This window comes from Suricata suricatta, chromosome 7 (assembly GCF_006229205.1).
Source record: "Suricata suricatta isolate VVHF042 chromosome 7, meerkat_22Aug2017_6uvM2_HiC, whole genome shotgun sequence".
Lineage (NCBI taxonomy): Eukaryota > Metazoa > Chordata > Mammalia > Carnivora > Herpestidae > Suricata > Suricata suricatta.
In genome coordinates this window covers 77,032,730-77,051,019 of record NC_043706.1, presented here as the reverse complement: position 1 = coordinate 77,051,019, position 18,290 = coordinate 77,032,730, and the positions used below count along the sequence as shown (strand labels likewise).

General features: G+C 38.2%; 1 protein-coding gene across 1 annotated transcript in view; it reads left to right on the top strand.

The window, feature by feature from the left end:
* Positions 1 to 18,290, top strand: part of MDN1 (midasin AAA ATPase 1) — a 167,775-nt gene that overhangs the window by 88,496 nt on the left and 60,989 nt on the right. Inside the window, exons 41-53 of the mRNA XM_029943195.1 lie at positions 780 to 869; positions 972 to 1,235; positions 1,528 to 1,789; positions 6,538 to 6,697; positions 7,462 to 7,578; positions 8,842 to 9,050; positions 10,465 to 10,613; positions 10,967 to 11,178; positions 11,500 to 11,720; positions 12,833 to 12,946; positions 14,674 to 14,806; positions 16,039 to 16,154; positions 16,881 to 17,014. Of these exons, the coding sequence (XP_029799055.1) occupies positions 780 to 869; positions 972 to 1,235; positions 1,528 to 1,789; positions 6,538 to 6,697; positions 7,462 to 7,578; positions 8,842 to 9,050; positions 10,465 to 10,613; positions 10,967 to 11,178; positions 11,500 to 11,720; positions 12,833 to 12,946; positions 14,674 to 14,806; positions 16,039 to 16,154; positions 16,881 to 17,014 (2,181 nt within the window). The remainder of the gene's footprint in view (positions 1 to 779; positions 870 to 971; positions 1,236 to 1,527; positions 1,790 to 6,537; positions 6,698 to 7,461; positions 7,579 to 8,841; positions 9,051 to 10,464; positions 10,614 to 10,966; positions 11,179 to 11,499; positions 11,721 to 12,832; positions 12,947 to 14,673; positions 14,807 to 16,038; positions 16,155 to 16,880; positions 17,015 to 18,290) is intronic.

Below are 18,290 nucleotides of genomic sequence, written 5' to 3'. Positions count from 1 at the left end.
TAAAATGGTGTTTGAGGTGACACTGTCTCCAAAATTTTTTAAAAAATGTTAATTTTTAAGAGTGTGTGAACAGGGTAGAGGCAGAGAGAGAGAGACACACACATAGAATCTCAGGCAGGCTCTAGACTTTGAGCTGTCAGCACAGAGCCTGTTGTGGGACACAAATCCGCAAATGGTGAGATCACGACCTGAGATGAAGTCAGATGCTTAATTGACTGAGCCACCCAGATGTCCCATCACCTCAAGATTTAAAATTAATTACCATGAACAAATCCTGTAACTCTCATGAATCCCATGATCCGTCTATAAAGCAGAAACAATACCTATTTTGTTAGGGTATAAGGATCAGAAATAATCTGTTGAAAGCACCTACGATGTTTAGCACATTAGTAGATGCTTAAGAAATGGTCACTGTTCTTCATAATCTTCAGACTATTCTACTTTTTTTTAGGTGGTGTCTTGAATGATGAAAGCAGATTCATTTTTCATGTGTAGATTTGCCATTAGTATCCACGGCTTAAATTTATGGTACATTCTCACTGGAATCCCAGATACTTTGAGGTTAGGTGACTACTCTTTGAGTTCCAGTTTGCTTTCATTTCAAGATTTAAATAAATGAATTTATCCTTTTTATAAGAGAAAACTCAAAAGGGTAAGCAAATTGTGACTAGTATTCACTCAGTGTTATGACCTCTGTTGCTGTTCATGTTTTCTAGAAGGTTTGGCTCAGAATTTCGTGGAATCACTTGTGTTTTGATTGCATTATCATCTTCATGTAGGTCATTGCTGTATTCAAGGATGTGTTTAGTTCTAATTCCAGCCCATACATGGGAACCAGACTATTTCACATCACTCCCTATGATGTTCAGGTGAGGCAAGTAGGATAATCCTCTATTTTATAATTTTCTATGATTTCCTCTGCTCTCACTAGTAGGCACACTTATAAAATCTCACTGGCATGTCTTTTTCAGCTGGGTTACTCAGTCCTCTCCCGTGGCAGTTACATTCCTCTCCAGTCTCGCCGTCCCCTGTCACTCCTGCACCAGTCATTACAATCTCTGGAATCAGTTATGAAGTGTGTGCAGATGAGCTGGATGGTCATCCTTGTGGGGCCAGCCTCTGTGGGCAAGACCAGCCTGGTGCAGCTCCTGGCACACCTTACTGGTCACACATTAAAGATCATGGCTATGAACAGTGCAATGGACACTACGGAGCTTCTGGGTGGATATGAGCAGGTAAATGGTCTGCCTTCACATTTTCTGGCAAAACATCGATAATGTTATGGTCTGACTAATGGTCTTTTGTGTTGGTGAGTACAAATAGGAGTATTCTCTTTTTAAGTAGTATCTATACCCAACGTAGGACTCGAACTCATGACCTCAAGTTCCAGAGTCACATGCTCTACCAACAGAGACAGCCACACATCCCCGTCCCCATCCCCTGCCCACTTTTTTGTTTAATTTAAAGGAGTATTCATTTGACTCAGGCCAGTGGCTATGATGAGTTTTTGTGCTCTGGAAATTTCAGGTTGATCTTATACGGCCATGGAGGCAGCTGCTAGAAAAGGTGGAGGGCACTGTCAGGGCACTGTTAAGAGACAGCCTCCTTATCAGTGCTGATGATGCAGAAGTAGTGCTGCGAGCCTGGAGTCATTTCCTTCTGACATACAAGCCCAAGTGTCTTGGAGATGGTGGTAAAGGTGTCACGATGGAGATTGTCAACAAGCTGGAAGCAGTATTATTACTTATGCAGCGACTCAACAATAAAATCAACTCCTACTCCAAGGCAGGTATGTGTATTTGGATGTGTATCAGATACATAGTATTGTCTATATTCTGTCTGTATATAGGTGGTAATATATTTATAATGTGATGTCTGTAATTTTTTATTTGATAATAATAGTAGTTAACAAAACTGAAAATCTTTTAGAAAGTAATATGAAGCTGATGTAAAATAATTCAGAATTGGTGATCCTAAACAAAGGAAAAACAACAAAGAAATTGGTGAGTTTGATGGTTTGTGTTTTATGTAATCAGCCATACTGGTAAATCATTTGCATCTGAAGCTGGTTGTAGTTTTCTTGGCTTTCTTAAAACAAATTAAGAAATTGAGAATTTTATTTTTAATTTTCTTTAATGTTTTTATTTTTGAGAGAGACAGAGAGACAGAGAGAGTGGGGGAGGGCAAAGGGAGAGGGGGACACAGAATCCCAAGCAGGCTCCAGGCTATAAGCTATCAGCACAAAGCCCAACGCGGGGCTCAAACCCATGAACCATTAGATCATGACCTGAACCAAAGTAGGACGCTCAACCGACTGAGCCACCCAGGCGCCCCTGAGAATTTTATTTTATTTTTTAAAGTTTATTTATTTTGAAAAAGAGAGAGTGGATGTGCACATTCACACATACTTGAGCCCGTCATGGGGAGGGGCAGAGAGAGGAGGAGAGAGGGAATCCCAAGCAGGCGCCTCAGTGTCAGCATGGAGTCTGATATGGGGCTTGATGTCATGACTCTGGGCTCATAACCTGAGCTGAAATCAGGAGTTGAATGGTTAACTGACTTGATCCACCGAGGCACCCCAAGAAGTTGAGCATTTTAAATGGGAGAATACAAGTCCAGATTGATTGTTAGGATGTGGTTTCTAGTACAGAAAGTGGAAGAAATTCCGCAGATAACATGGAAACTTCTCTCATTTTGTGGTGCTGTTTTCTGGTAGTGATGAACATACGCCCTTTCAGAAGATTAAGGGCTCATAAGTTGTGTCTGTCACTATGATTGTTACCTGTTATTTCCAAAGCTTTTTCGTACCTGGTTACAAAATGATTCCTTAGGGATAACGAAATGAGACTCCTTTGTTCTAGCTCTATAAACAATGTATCAAATAGTTTACTTTTTTAGGCTAGGCCAGAAAATGATTTTATTGTTTGATTTGTCATTTCTGAAATCAAATCATTTGGATTTGAACCTCTTTACTCATTCACACAAATTGTTAGAGATATTTAATGGAGTTATACATTACTTTATATGTATTTTAAAGCTGGGTATTGTAAAACTCACCATTGCAATATGAATTCCTACTGGGAGGTAGCTCCTATAGTAAATACTTACTCTTAAAGCCTTACAACACCATTGCATTACAAGGAAAGATTATTCTCATTCTGTGCTTGCAGAAAGGGATGCACATGGAGGTTAAATAATGTGCTCAATGTCGTAAAGTTACAAAGTAATTAAACTACGCTTTGGATTTAATCCCCTGATTTTAAAACCTTGAAACTAGTGCTTCTGTAATCTTTCAGCTAAAGTTTAAATATTTATTTATTTAGGGATGCCTGGGTGGCTCAGTTGGTTGAATGTTCGACTTCGGCTCAGGTTATGTTCTCACAGTTAGTGAGTTCGAGTCCCACGTTGGGTTCTGTGCTGACAGAAACAAAATATTTATTTTTTTATTTAATGTTTATTTTTGAGAGAGAGAGACAAAGAATGTGTGTGCAAGATGGGGAGGGGAAGAGAGAGAAGTGGACAGAAGATCTGAAGCAGGCTCTGTGCTGACAGCAGAGCTCCTGACGTGGGGTTCGAACTCACTGAGCCAAATTTGGACACTTAATCTACTGAGCCACCCAGGTGCCTCTAAAATTTAAATATTTAGAGTAAGTGCTCACAGCTCATTCTAAATACTGCTTTTTGTTTAGGATTCACTTTTATACTGAGTCCTTTCTTAGGGGCATTAACAGAGTGAAGAAAAGTGAGTCTAAAACAGGTTTTCTATTCTTTTATTTTTGGTTAGAAATATTCTGTATCTTTTAACATTAGTATGAAGGTGTATGACTTAAATATATTCTAGTTCTCTCATGTTCACAATTTATCTTAAATGCTTTTTTATCATGGCTCTTTTAACATTTTTGTTTGCTAATTTCATCATCTGTGATCTCTGGGGTTGTTCTGTTGAGTTTTTTCTCCTCATGAGAAAAACATGAGTCATGTTTTCTTTGTCAAGTAATTTTGATTGGATACTGTAAATTTTGAAGTAATGTTTATCGCTGCATTTTTGTTAGTTGCTCCTTGAATAACATGGGTTTGAGTTGCCTAGGTCCACTTACATGTGGATTTTTTCCAGTAAGTACATGTACAGTACTATAAATGTATTTTTCACATAGTTGTCTATAGCTTATGTTATTGTAAGAATATGATATATAATATACAATGTACATAACATCCTAATTGTTATTTGTAAGGCTTCTGGTCAACAGTAGGCTATTAGTAGTTACATTTTTGAGGAGTCAAAAGTTGTATGTGGATTTTTGACTGCTTGGAGGAGGGGTTGGCACCCCGTCCTTTGTTGTTCAAGGGTTAACTATGTTTCTTTTAAGACTTTTGGACAGGGCAGGGGGGCTGCCTGGGTGGCTCAGTTGGATAAGCATCTGACTTTGGCTTAGGTCATGATCTCATGGTTCATGAGATTAAGCCCTGCATCGAGTTCTGTGCTGAGAGTGCAGAGCTTGCTTCAGATACTCTGTCTCCCTCTCCCTCTCTCTCTCTCTGACCCTCCACTGCTGTGCTTGCTCATGCCCTCTCTCTGTCTCTCAAAAATAAACATACGTTTAAAAAAATAAAGCATTTTGTACTTTGTGGTAGGCAGTTAAGTGTCTTATGGATTATTTTGATCTTGTATTTTTATTTGATCTATTTAGACTTAAAAAAAAACCCCTTAAAACAAATATTTCACCCATTTCTTTCCCCAGCTCCCTCAACCTCTAGTCTGTTCTGTGTATCAATAAGCCTGGTCTTTTATCCTACATTTAAGAGAGATCATATTGTATTGTCTTGCTCTGATTTATTTCACTTAGCATAATGCCCTTGGAAGTCCATCTATGTTGTCACAGATGGCAAGATTTCATTCTTTTCTTTGGCTAAATAATATCCCTTTGTATGTGTGTATATATATATATATATATATATATATATATATATATATATACACACACAGACATCTATACATATATATGTATGCATATATATATATATACACACACACACACATATACATATACATACACTACAATTTATCCATTTACTTGCTGTGCTAAGGCTTTTTAGTTGGTGTAGTCTTACTTGTGTGCTTTTGCTCTTGAGGTCGTGTTAAAAAAAAAAAAACCATCACCAAGACTTATGTTAAGGAACTTAACACTCTCGAGTACTCTGCCCTTCGGTATAATTGGCATGCCCTCCCTGAGTTCCAGTCTATGTCCTCAAATCAGTGAGTGAGACCTGTGTGGTAAATTGGAGTTCCCTCTCCTTGCTTACAATCCAGAAATGCCTTCCAGGCAGAAATGAGGGCAATTATAGGGCTTCCTTCCCTCAGGTGTCACAGTGCTCTGCTGTCTATTCTCCAGTGTCTGAAAGCTGTTGTTTATATACTTTGTGTAGATTTTAAGTTGTTAACAGTGGAGCTGAAGTCTAAACCTTGTTATTTCCTCCTGGCTGGAACGGGAGTCCAATACATAATACTTCGTGATATGAACAAGGGTCTTAAGGCAATTTCCAATTTAAAAAAGCAATTGAGATATGTCTAGGGAAATAAAGTCCTAGGCAGTGGGCGCCTGGGTGGCTCAGTCAGTTGAGCACCCGACTTTGGCTCAGGTCATGATCTCACAGTTCACGAGTTCGAGCCTTGCATCAGGCTCTGTGCTGACAGCTCAGAGCCTGGAGCCTGCAGCCTGCTTCGGATTTGTGTCTCCCTTGTTCTCTGCACCCCCCTCCCCACTCGCACTGTCTCTCTCTTACAAAAACAAATATTAAAAATAAGCATTAGGCAAGTAAATACCAGTTATTACTATAATCATGTGATATGGTCATTATAAAATAAACTTTTGACTTCATGACTTTGATTTCATTGTGCCAACTTAGTGCCCTTTCCTTTGGTAAAAATGTACTAAGGAACATTATTAATGAGAGGCTTTATTCTCCTTGTGCCATTTGAGAAATTATGACAAAGATTATTTACATGTTTTGTCAACCTGGAGTTACCTCTACCTATTCATTAATTCAGAAAGTCATTAAATTATTAAAAAGTATTTTCTACCACTAAACCTAAATTTCTTACCTGTTTTATTTATTCATTCATTCATTCATTCATTTATTTATTTTTTAATGTTTATTTATTTTTGGGAGAGAGAGACACAGAGCATGAGCAGGGGATGGTCAGAGAGAGAGGGAGAAACAGAATCAGAAGCAGGCTTCAGGCTCTTAGCTGTCAGTACAGAGCCTGACACAGGGCTCGAACCCACGAACTGTGAGATCATGACCTGAACTGAAGTCGGCTGCTTAACTGACTGAGCCACCCAGGCGCCCCCTACCTGTTTTATTTAAACAATTTAAAAAAATATCTCTTCTTACATATGCTCTATTATGACACTTCAAAAACTTGAACCAGCAGTTTCTAATTTTCTTTTAATAAACTTAAGGGTTTTTGTTCATTTTCTTTTGTTGTCTTTTTATTGTCCCTGTTTGAAATTAACTGCTGTGTGTGTGAAATTTCAGAGTTTGCCAAACTTGTGGAAGAATTCCGAAGTTTTGGGGCGAAGCTTCTGCAGTCCACCAGTGGCCGTAGCCATGGCACATTTGAATGGGTTGACAGCATGTTGGTTCAGGCTCTGAAGTCTGGAGATTGGCTTTTGATGGACAATGTTAACTTCTGCAAGTAAGGACCTTCTCCCTAATCACCAGATTGAAATTTGGGCTATGCTTATCAAAGTAGAATCCCAGTTGGAAGCTCTGGTATTTTGAACCTGTTGTTTTCTTAACTAGAAATGTATCCTCAGTCATCTTCTGTAGTCTTATCCCTGTGGTCAGCAAAGGTAGTTGGTCATTATACAGCTGCAAGACTTTAGTTCTGTATGATGTTTTGAGGCGAACTCAAGGCTAACAAAATTCAGTTACTTTTCTAATTTTTGAGGTAGACCTTTTTATTTGACATCAAAAATCCTTTTGTTAGGTTTATTCTTGAGTACAGGCTTTTGAAATGGAGGGTCTTTTACAGGGCAGACATTTATGTGCATCAGTGTATTGCTTTGATTTTAAAGTAAGGAAAAAGTTATTGTAAAACTACCATAGTAGAGAAACTACATTTTTCAGAATGTTTTGAATTGAAACCCAGTTGCCTTTAAGTTGATTTGGTAATATTGGGAAGTGGGGGAGATGGAAGGGAAAGGAGGAAAGAGTTAAAGATCACAGAACCATTTCCCTTAATTTTATGTATTTATTTAATAATATTTTGGGTATTTCCTGTCTATGAATCTCTGAGCAGTGTGCCTCAGAGTAGGAAGAGAGAGCACGATTCTAGATGGGGGAATGGTCCATGCTGAAGGAGTACGTGGGTCAGGATCAGTGGGAAGCCTGTGTAAGGAAAGTAGAATGTGTGCAGATGTCATTCTGTCACCATTTCATTGACTTCTCTCTGTGCAGCCCGTCAGTGCTGGATCGTTTGAATGCTTTGCTGGAACCAGGAGGTGTTCTCACTATTAGTGAGAGAGGAACGATAGACGGATCCACTCCCACCATAACACCAAATCCCAACTTCAGGTACTTGTGCTCTTAAGTTTCTGGTTATGAATCTGACCACCTCAGTAGTGGAGGTGGACATTCAGTAGGGCCTTGGTACGTATTATACATTCAGTCTTAAGTATGTTCATTCACTTACTGATTCAGTTAACAAATATTTATGGAGGCTCTGCTATTTGCCAGACTCTTAGAACATATCAGTAAACAAGAGGGGCCGCCTGGATGATTCAGTTGGTAGAACATGCTACTCTTGATCTGGGGGTCATGAGTTCAACGCCCACATTGGGCACAAAGCTTACTTTAAAAAATAAAATACTAAAAAAATAGAGAGGTGAGGTCTTTGTGGTGGATTGGTGGTAAAGGGTAGAAGCAGGGTCATAAGCCTTTTGCAATAGTTCAAGCAGGAGATAGTATAGCTTAGACTGGGGTAACATTATTTGGGACTTGCTGATCGGAAGTGTGGTTGTGAAAAAGAGGAAACAAAGATTTTTACCTAAGGTTTTGGACTGAATAATTGGATAAGTATGAAAGTCATTTACTGAGAAAGGGAAGACTGGCAAAATAGCAGGGTTGTTTGTTTTGGTTTTTGTTTTTATGTTTATTTTTGAGAGAGAGGGAGAGGGAGAGACAGTCTGACTGTGAGTGGGGAAGGAGCAGAGAGAGATGCACAGAATCCAAAGCAGGCTCCAGGTTCTGAGCTGTCAGCACAGAGCTTGATGTGGGGCTCGAACCCTTTAACCATGTGATCATGGCCTGACCTGAGGTCAGATGCTCAGCTGCCCGAAGCACCCAGGTGCCCTGGAGCATGTTTGATGTAAGGAAGGTCAGAAGGGAATCACTGTTTAGTTTTGGAGATGTCAGATGGCTAGGTGGAGATCCTGCTATACACTGAATATATGAAGGTACGTATTTCAGGAGATCACAGTGTTCCCTTTGCTGATCTCTGTAGGGGGGTTATAATGATGAATTAGCACTATTTGATTTGGAAAATATCTGAAAGTAAAAATTTTAACATTCTTAGATAATATCAAAGGCACACTGCATAAACACTAATTTCTAAGGTAATTAGGCTTAGAGAAACTGATTTTGCTGCACTCATGCATTTTGGCACTACAAGGTAGAAGACAGATGAAAGTAGCAGACTTTGAGTCATTGGTACCTCTCTTGATAAACTCCCTGGAGACGAGCTACATAGGATCTGCTCTCACCCATTGTTGCTGAGCAGTCACATCATTGGTTGGACTGGGATTTTCATTATTTTTCTTGGAATTTCTATATTACCAGACTTTTTCTCTCAATGGATCCTGTTCATGGAGAAATATCCCGAGCCATGAGGAATCGTGGACTTGAAATCTGCATTTCAGGAGAAGGGGATGGGAACATCCCAGATGACCTAGATCTGAAAGTTCTCCTGCACAGTCTTGGGTTGGTGGGGGACAGTGTGTGTGACACCCTCTTGGCTCTACACATGGAGATCCAGAGCACTGTTGTAGGTAAGGTGCTTGACTTATATGCCTCTGCGGAGTTTTCTTCTTACAGAAATTTGTATGTTGGGGCTCCTGGGTGGCTTAGTCAGTTAGGCGTCTGACTTTGGCTCAGGCCATGATCTCATGGTTCGTGAGTTCGAACCTTGTGTCAGACTCTGTGCTGACAGCTCAGAGCCTGGAGCCCTCTTTGGATTCTGTGTCTCCCTCTCTCCCCCACCACCTGCTTGTACTCTCTTTCTCTCTCTCAAAAATAAATAAACATTAAAAACAAAAACAATAACAAAAAATTCATGTGTTACTCAACTTCACTGCGACTCTAGAAGTTTTTTTTTTAATGTTTGAGAGAGAAAGCATGAGTGGGGGAGGGGCAGAGAGAGGGGAACAGAAGATCTGAAGTGGGCTCTGTGCTGACAGTTGTGAGCCCTGTGTGGGGGGTTCGCACTCATGAACCGTGAGCCACAGTTTGGATGTGTAAGTGACTGAGCCACCCGGGCTCCTCTAGTCTAGAAGTTCTTGAATTTAGTGTACATACAAATAGAAATGACCAGAAAAGTCTTTAAAAATGTAGATGTGTGGTACCCTAATTTCCTCTAAGAGATTGGGTTCAGCAAGTCTGAGTGAAGCACAGAAATGAGTATTTTAATGAAGCTCCCCTGGTTAATTCTGATAAATTCATTCAGAGACCCATTTTTTGAGGAATACTGCTTTAGACATTGATGTGAAGTTTATCCTTATCTTCAGGATGGTCATTGAATCTTTTGAAGGTAGAATCAAGAGGGAACTTTGAACTATTCAAAATAGCCAGGTATTACTTCTTTTAAGTGTACAAATACACAGGGATAAGCAAGAATAATAGCAAAGATAATATAAAAAATGACAGTGGTACTTACTGAGTAACCATTTATGTGTTAGATACAATGTCAGTTGCTTTTTTTAGTTTCTTTACCATAGTTCTTCAGGGATGTTTTCATTTATAGATAGGGCTTAGAGAAATTGAATAACTCATCAAAGCCAAAGAGTTAATAACGATAGGTGAGATTTGAAAGTAGTTCTGTTGGATTTTAAAGTGCATGGTCCTTCATGAGGACATGCTCTTTCTGCAACCTTCATTGTGTGTCAGCTTTAGATTTAAGGAGATGCGACCCGATTTTGTCATACTTGCCATTGTTGTTTTCCTGCACTATGCTTCCGACAGAAAGAGGGAGGGAGGCATGATAGAGAAGGAATACGAATGTTCCTACAAGTCCAGTAGGGGCTAGTGAGACGTGCTAACATACACTTAGAAGGCTTTCTGAAGTAAGTGCCTGGGTGAATTTGGGTGGAACGAAGCTTGATGTGAAGGTGAATTTATTTGTTTTCATTGGAGATTTTGTAGAATCTATTGCTCATGGATGGCAATATTTTTTTCTTTTCTTTATAGGTTCTCCAACATCATCTATTTCAACTCTAATTCAGACGGCCTTACTCATTGTGCAGTGCCTACAGCGAGGTCTGAGTTTAGATACAGCCTTTTCTGAAGTATGCTTTGAAGCATATGTCCGCTCCCAGCATTCACCAGCAAACCAAAAGGTACTATGAAGTGTTTCAGACAGCTTTCTAAATCATAACAGTACATTATTTAGGTGGAAGAAGTTCTTTCTATTGATGGTAACTTTAATGAGGTAAGAGTGGACTACTTTACTCTCTAGTAGAGATCTGATATCCCAAGTAATTTTCTGGAAATAGCTAAAATGTAACATTTACTTCCTTGAAACTTTGCTATCAGAAAGAGTGGAGCTTGGAAAACTGAAGGATGTGGATGAGAGTTGTTATGAGATGACAACAGCTCTGGGGACCTGGAAAACTATTATTACTCTGCTTGTCTTTGGTAATAGCACTTACATGTTGTTGCCTGTGTACCACACGTTTTTATCTCCTAACAGCTTGTGCAGGCTTTACTGGAAAAACATGTATTTTCTCTACGAGCACATGAATCCTGGGGTGACTCCATCCTTGCTATGGGCCTGTGGCCAGATTCTCTGCCCTCAGCTCTCTTTGCTACAGAAGATTCTCACCTCTCTAGAGTCCGAAGTGATGGACAAGTCTTAGTGTATTGTCTCAACAGGATGAGCATGAAAACCAGCAGCTGGGCCAGGTTAGTGGAGCTTTGAGGTTGTATCTCTTTGGCATCCTGACTTTTTTTTTTTTTTTTGGATTATAATAGTCATGACCCAACATGTTTGACCAGAATGTTGTATGGTCATTTATTACCCATCTGTCATAGTTTCCATGTTCATTGCAATATTCTTCCCTATTTATTATTTACTCAATAATGTTTTAATTGTCCTCTTTCGATGGGGACTAATCTTTCCCCCTTTACCTCTTTGATCCATTACTTGCAAAGCTATTTTCTTGGTTCTTTGAAATAGAAAATGCAAGTTCCTTCTAGTACTAACTTTGCCTTGATCAATTTCAGGATTCAGCCTCTTACCTTACCAGACTTAGAGAAAATTATGCAGTCATCTAACCCTGAGAGCTTGAAGTTCAGTTCAGTCGAAGTGGAAACTTACTGGATTGATGAACCAGATGTTCTGGCCATGGCTGTTAAATTGCTTATAGAAAGAGCAACCAATCAAGATTGGATGCTCAGAGTTAAATGGCTTTGTCATTTAGCCAAGAATGTACCACAGGGACTTGGTGAGTCAAAAAGCTTACTTTGTATAATAAGTGAATATATTTACACCTACCGTATTTTAGTGCCTCAGCAGTGATGACACTGTTAAAATTACATCTAGAAGATCTCCTAGCAAGAAATTAGTGACCCGGCATTACTGTTTGTATAACTGTTAAAAATATTAAGGAACATATCTGCCCTTACTTAGATGTGTGGTAAGAGAAACTTCGCTCTCATGTAATTTTTAGCATTTCAGTATCCATCCTCTCTATAAAATCCAAAAGGAATGTACTATATTATGTTACTGTTTTATTTTTTAAACATACTTCTGTGCTACTGCTGCACAACTGTACTATCTGGAAAGGTTGCTTTTGGTAAATTGATTTCCCCTAAAAGTGCATTAGAAACTTATTTTTGTTTCAGTGCTCTAATTTTTCATGCTGAATTTCTTTGTACTTTTTACACTTTAAGAGGAAAAATCCAGCAGTAACAACATTGCATGGGTTGCAAAGTACAGGGCATGGAATTTGTTGGTAGAACCTGTTGTGTAAATTAACTGAGTTTATATGAACCTTTGTATCCATGAGAAGTTGGCCATAAAATATGTATATTGTGTGGTATATTTGATCTGTCTAAAAACATATAAATGGAATTTATAAATTCTTATCTGCATTGTCCTATATGAGAGCTACTAGCCATAGAAAGCTACTAAAATGTAAATACAAGTTAATGAAAACTAAAATCTAACATCCAGTTTTTTGGGGGTGCCTGGGTAGCTCATTTGGTTAAGCATCTGACTTCAGCACAGGTCATAATCTTGGTTCATGGGTTTGAGTCCAATGTCAGGCTCTGTGTTGACTGCTCAGAGCCAGGAGCCTGCTTCAGATTCTGTGTCTCCCTCTCACTGCCCCGCCCTTGCTCACACTCTGTCTCTCTTACTCTCAAAAATAAATAAACTTAAAAAAATTTTTTTTTTAAATTCAGTCCATAGCTGTACTGGCCACATTTCAAATTAGTAACATGTAACTATTGGCTACTCTTGACAGTTCAACTATAGGATGTTTCCATCACTGCAGAAAGTTTACTTGGACAGCCCCACTTTAGATATTAACATTTGCTTCTCTTTCCTCCACAGAATCAACACAGATTCATTTGGAAGCCAGTGCTGCATCGCTTAGGAATTTTTACTCAAATTCTCTCTCAGCTGGAGTCAGTAATGTCATCAAAATATTACAACCAAACATAACAGGTACTGCATCTGATTTGATTTTGAGTTCTCAGCATAGTTTAGGAAATTGGTCTATTGGTCATGGAAAAAGACCTGTCAGAACTACCGCTGTCATAATAGTAATATTTAGAAGACTCAAAGTATCCAAATGCAAATTCCTCTTCATTTTTAGAAACTATCAATTTTATCCTTTAGTCTTTGAAAGAAGATGATGATACACAAGCATAGAAGGAAAAACACAGGAGTGGAAGGCTGGTCTCTGGTCCCAGCTAAGCCACCAACTGGCTTGTTCGTTTGGGACCCATCATTTATACTTATTTCCTGTATTTGAAAAATACAGGAATTAGGGGCACCTGGGTGGCTCTGTCAGTTAAGCGGCCGACTCTTGATTTTGGCTCAGGTCATTATCTTGAGGTTCATGGGTTCAAGACCAGCATCGGGCTCTGCACGGACAGTGTGAGGGTCTGCTTGGGATTCATTTTCTGCCCCCCACTCCATCCCTTCTTCACGCATGTGCGCACCTCTCTCTCAAAATAAATAAGCTTAAAAGGAGTGAGGAATTAGGGACATTTTGACAGAATCAGGTTTTTAATTTCACGCCCCATCTTCATTTGGTTTTGATCAAAACATACCATTGCCATTTGGTTTAGAAGAAAAATATGCATGACACTTTTGTGCTAAGCCAATTACCTTATCTACACTAAAGGTAACAAGGTAAATGTTTGGAAGAAATCAAACAGTAGGGAAAACTACCATACTGGTCCTATTACGGCTGAACTGAATCATGGCTTCCCAAGTATGTGAAGTATTGGTCATTGGGAACACAGTTCTAGAGTAGCGCAGCAGGTTCTCTTTTTAGCAGGTATTATTTGCCCATTATTGGAACATACTTAGGTATACCTTTATCTTCCTTTTTCAAATGTGTACCTCTGGATTGTGCAGTCTTCCTGGACTTTGGAATATGGGCTCTCTCATTCATGTACTTTGCTGTTCACAGCAGGCATTCGTTAGTCTACTGTATGGTAGATACCTTTAAAACTTGTGCTCCACTGACCTACCAGTCATTTTCAATTTAATGTTCCCATTGTTTTGTCCTACCTCCCTTCCTTGGGTTCTCACAACCTCTGGAAAAGGGGCAGATGTGATTGACCACTGCTGCTTTACGGAAGTTTCATGTTTAAGCGAAAGAAGTGTGAGGTAGCAGCAGACACCACCTTCTGTGATGGTAAAGAAATGGCTTTTGGCTTTTAAGTGGAATAATCTTGTTGCTTTTCTTACTGGGGGAAAAAAACCAATGAGAAATATATTCATTCATTTTTCCACCATGTAATAATGTAAGTTAGTTTCTTTTTCTTTTCTTTTTTCTTTTTTTTTTTTTTTTTTGAGGTTAATGACCACAGATTGGGTGATTAAGCTCATGGATTCTTTTCTGACCAGCTGTGGGACCTGCGCAAGTAATTGTATTGGTCATAATGCTTATATTGTAACAGGAATTACCGTTGTTAAAGCAGAATGAATTTTCAGGATTAGTTGAAATGTTGCATTTAGAAAGGAAATAGTGTAAAAGCAATTGAACCTTACTTTTCTAGTATTATGGGCTGAAACCAGCATTTTCCTATTCTTTATCTTCCCCATCAGGACTGAATGTGATCAAATTAGGACCAAGAAAAATCTTCACACTGAAATTTGCTAAGCAAGGAGTTTAACTCCAAAATTCGATTTTTGTTTTGTTTTGTTTTTTAAACCAGATGAATTTGTGATTCCTTTGGACCCCCGGTGGAATATACAGGCTTTGGACATCATTAGAAATTCGATGGACTTTGACCCACAAACCGACCAGCCTGAGCAGCTCTTTGCCCTTTTAGAGTCTGTTGCAAATAAGTAAGTGAAGCCTGCTCTTCTGGACACTATTTGCCTCACCATCCACCATCACTTCGCAGATCATACCTTTTCTAAACTCTGTCACATTTAGCTTACATGTGTGTAATCATTCGAACCTAAGAAGTGGTGGGATGTTAGACGGGATGGCCTTTATCACCACCTTTCCTTCATGCTCCGTGCTCAGTGAGGTAATTCTGACTCTGATGTCAAAATGCCTGTAAATTTTGCAAGTCCTTAAAAATTTAACAAGATGCTTTAAGAGATACTAGCTTAATATTAATGTTGTGTTTATTTTACAGTTAATCCTTTATCATAGGATAGTTATGTTTGTGTTGTTTTCTGGTCATGATTCTTGGCAGCTCCTCCTGTCTTCACCTGCTCACTCTGACAGGTCCTGTCCTCGGCCTTGGGTCCACATCATTGTCCATCCTCAGATGCTGCAGACCTCTGTAGCCTCTGCATGCTTATATACACACCCAATACGTAAAGTTATGCAATCGTTATATAAGCTGGTCTTTCATCACATTTAATGTAATGGCCAGGGTATTTTTTAATTAATTAATTAATTTTAAAATTTACATCCAAGTTAGCATATAGTGAAACCATGATTTCATTGTTTCATTTAGCTTACCTCTCCCCCCCTGCCAGCAACTCTCTGTCCTGTATATTTAGGAGTCAGAGTATTTTTTTAATTGACCCATCAGTGTTAATGTAATACATTTTAAAAAATAATTTTGTAATTGAGGTATAGTGTACATTACATCAAAGTGCACTATTATTAATAATGCGTATATTTGGGCTTTCATGAATTTTCACAAAGTGAACTCATGCATGTGATGTGAACCAGCATCTCAAATGTTCCCTTGTCTCTCCTCCCCTTGTGCCTCAGATAACTTACAACACCAGAGACAAATTTTATGATGCCCACTTTTAAGAGTTCACAGTGCAGTTTGTCAGATCATGGCAGAGCAAGAATGAGGCCTGGCAGTCTTCCTAGGTGCAGCTGTCCCCAGCCATCTGTCTTCTGCCCCCTGCCACCCCCCAACTCAGTTGTCATCACTTTCACCTCCATCTCTCTAGTCAAGAATTTGTAGGGGCTGGAGAGGAATGGCAGGTTGAAGGAGATTGATGTTCCGAGGGTTCTCAAGATTTTGGCAGGTAGAGGATGTGATTGCAAAGTAGTATTCACCAATAACCAATACTATTTATTATGTCATTGAATTTCATTTCAGGACAGTCATATATCTTGAACGAGAAAAACGGATATTTACTGAAGCAAATTTGTTTTCTGTTGGTGGCAAGAAGTTAAGAAATAGTGTTTTGAGAATGTCCTTTGAATTCCATAAAGGTGAGAAATTTACCTTTTGTATACTTGAGTTAGTGCAACTAACTGATCACATAATGTCGCTAAAGTGAGGAGATTTTGAGCAGCTGCTGCCATTTCACGGATACCTTTTGATTTGCTAGACTGATTTTAAGCACATCTTATTCAGTAGTAACAACTAACTGTCTTTGATTTCATTTACTTATTATAGCAACCTTATGTGGTGTAGGTCCATGCTGTGAAAGAGGAAAGGGAGGTACAGAGATGCTCAAGGTCACATCTCTAGCAAATAACAGCTAGAATTTGAACTCCAGATCTGTTGGCTCAAAAAGGTCATGCTCCTTTTGGTTATAGGTTCTTTCTTTATTCTTTATTCTTTTTAATTGAAAAGATAGAAATCTGCCTTTGAAGCAGTTACTGTTAATAGTTACATTCATTTGTATCTTCTCATCTGTGCTCTTTATCCATTCACACATAGAATATACATGTTGTTTTGTATTTAAAGTACTTGTATAAACCATGCATTTTTGCTCTATAATTTTCACTTTTCAGTAAGAGGTTATAAACATTTATAGGTGTATATACCTCATCTGTCACGTTTAATATGATAGGCTAAGAATTTGCTTTCAATTTTGACCTTTCAAAATTGGCCATACTGGAAATGCAATTAAGTTCCATATTACTGTTGTTTGAAAATGTCTAGAGATGAATTTAAATCTGATGGAATATTTTATTTATGTCAACTCTAAGATCCAGAGAGCTATCACAGCCTGCCCCACGAAATTGTGGTCAATCTTGCTGCTTTTTTTGAGCTTTGTGATGCACTGATCCTGCTCTGGGTACAGTCCTCCCAAGGGATGGTGTCTGATGCCAGTGTCACAGAGGTGAGGAAATGGACCTATTTTAATTTTTGTGCCAAGACCAATGTTAAGATTTTTAGGAGTAAGATAAACTACAGTGTTGTTATTATATGTCCAATATTATTTGAAAAATTTAGTTCTTAACAATTTTAAATATACATACATATTTTAAAGCTTAATGAGTATATAAATGACATATCATAAAGAGCATATATTTGAAGTGTACAATTTGGTTTTGACATGCATACACCTTTGAAGGCAGTACCACGGTAATGAACATATCCAGTACCCTTGAGCTTTTCCTCATATTCTTTTGTATTTCCTTCCTCTCCTTGCCCCCACCCCAAACCAAATATCCATTAATTTACTTTGGTTACTATAAATCAGTTACATTTTCTGGCCTTTTTTATAAATGAAATTATGCAGTGTGCTTTTTTGTATGGCTTCTTCGGCTCAAAATAGTTATTTTGAGATGCACCCATATTGTTTATTATATCAAGAGTTAATTCCTTTTTATTGCGAAGTAATATTCCATCAAATGTGTGTACTACAATCCATCCAACTGTTGAAGACCACTAAAGTTTTTATTTATATTTTAATTCACTGAAACCTTTTTAGACAACATTGTTGCAAATGGATTACTTGAGTTTTTAATCCAGATTATTCTAGTAATTTTAATAAACTAGGATAGCAGGTCTTAATCTTTTTGGGCTCAGTACTACTTTATGTCTTAAAAATTATCAAAGACTCTAAAGAACTTTTGTTTATATAGTTATGTCTATCAGTATTTATTATATTAGGAAATAAATCTGAGAAATAATTATTTCTCAGTATTTTATTTTTTACAGAAATTTAATTTCTAGCTATAATTCAGTTATATCTATCATTTATTATATTAGGAAATCTGAGAAATAAAATTATTAATTTGCTAAAAAATAGTAAATCCATTTACTGTTAATAGGAATAACGATTATATTGAGAAACAACTGTTTTTCAAAGCAAATTAATGATAAGAGTGCAGCTGTTTTTACATTTCTGCAAATCTCTCTGATATTCAACTAACAAGAAAATGGAGTCCAGTTTTGCATTCATTTCTCTTACAGTATGTTGTTTAGGCCACTATTCATACAGTTACACTTCCCTTTTCCAGCCTCCTATCTTCATAGCCAGTGCTTATAATTGTAGATAATTTTCTCTGGGACTCTACCACAACTTGACATGCGTTAGTTTTCTAAAGGTTACTTTTTTTTTTAAATTTTAATAGCATTTATTTATTTTTGAGAGAGGCACAGAGCATGAG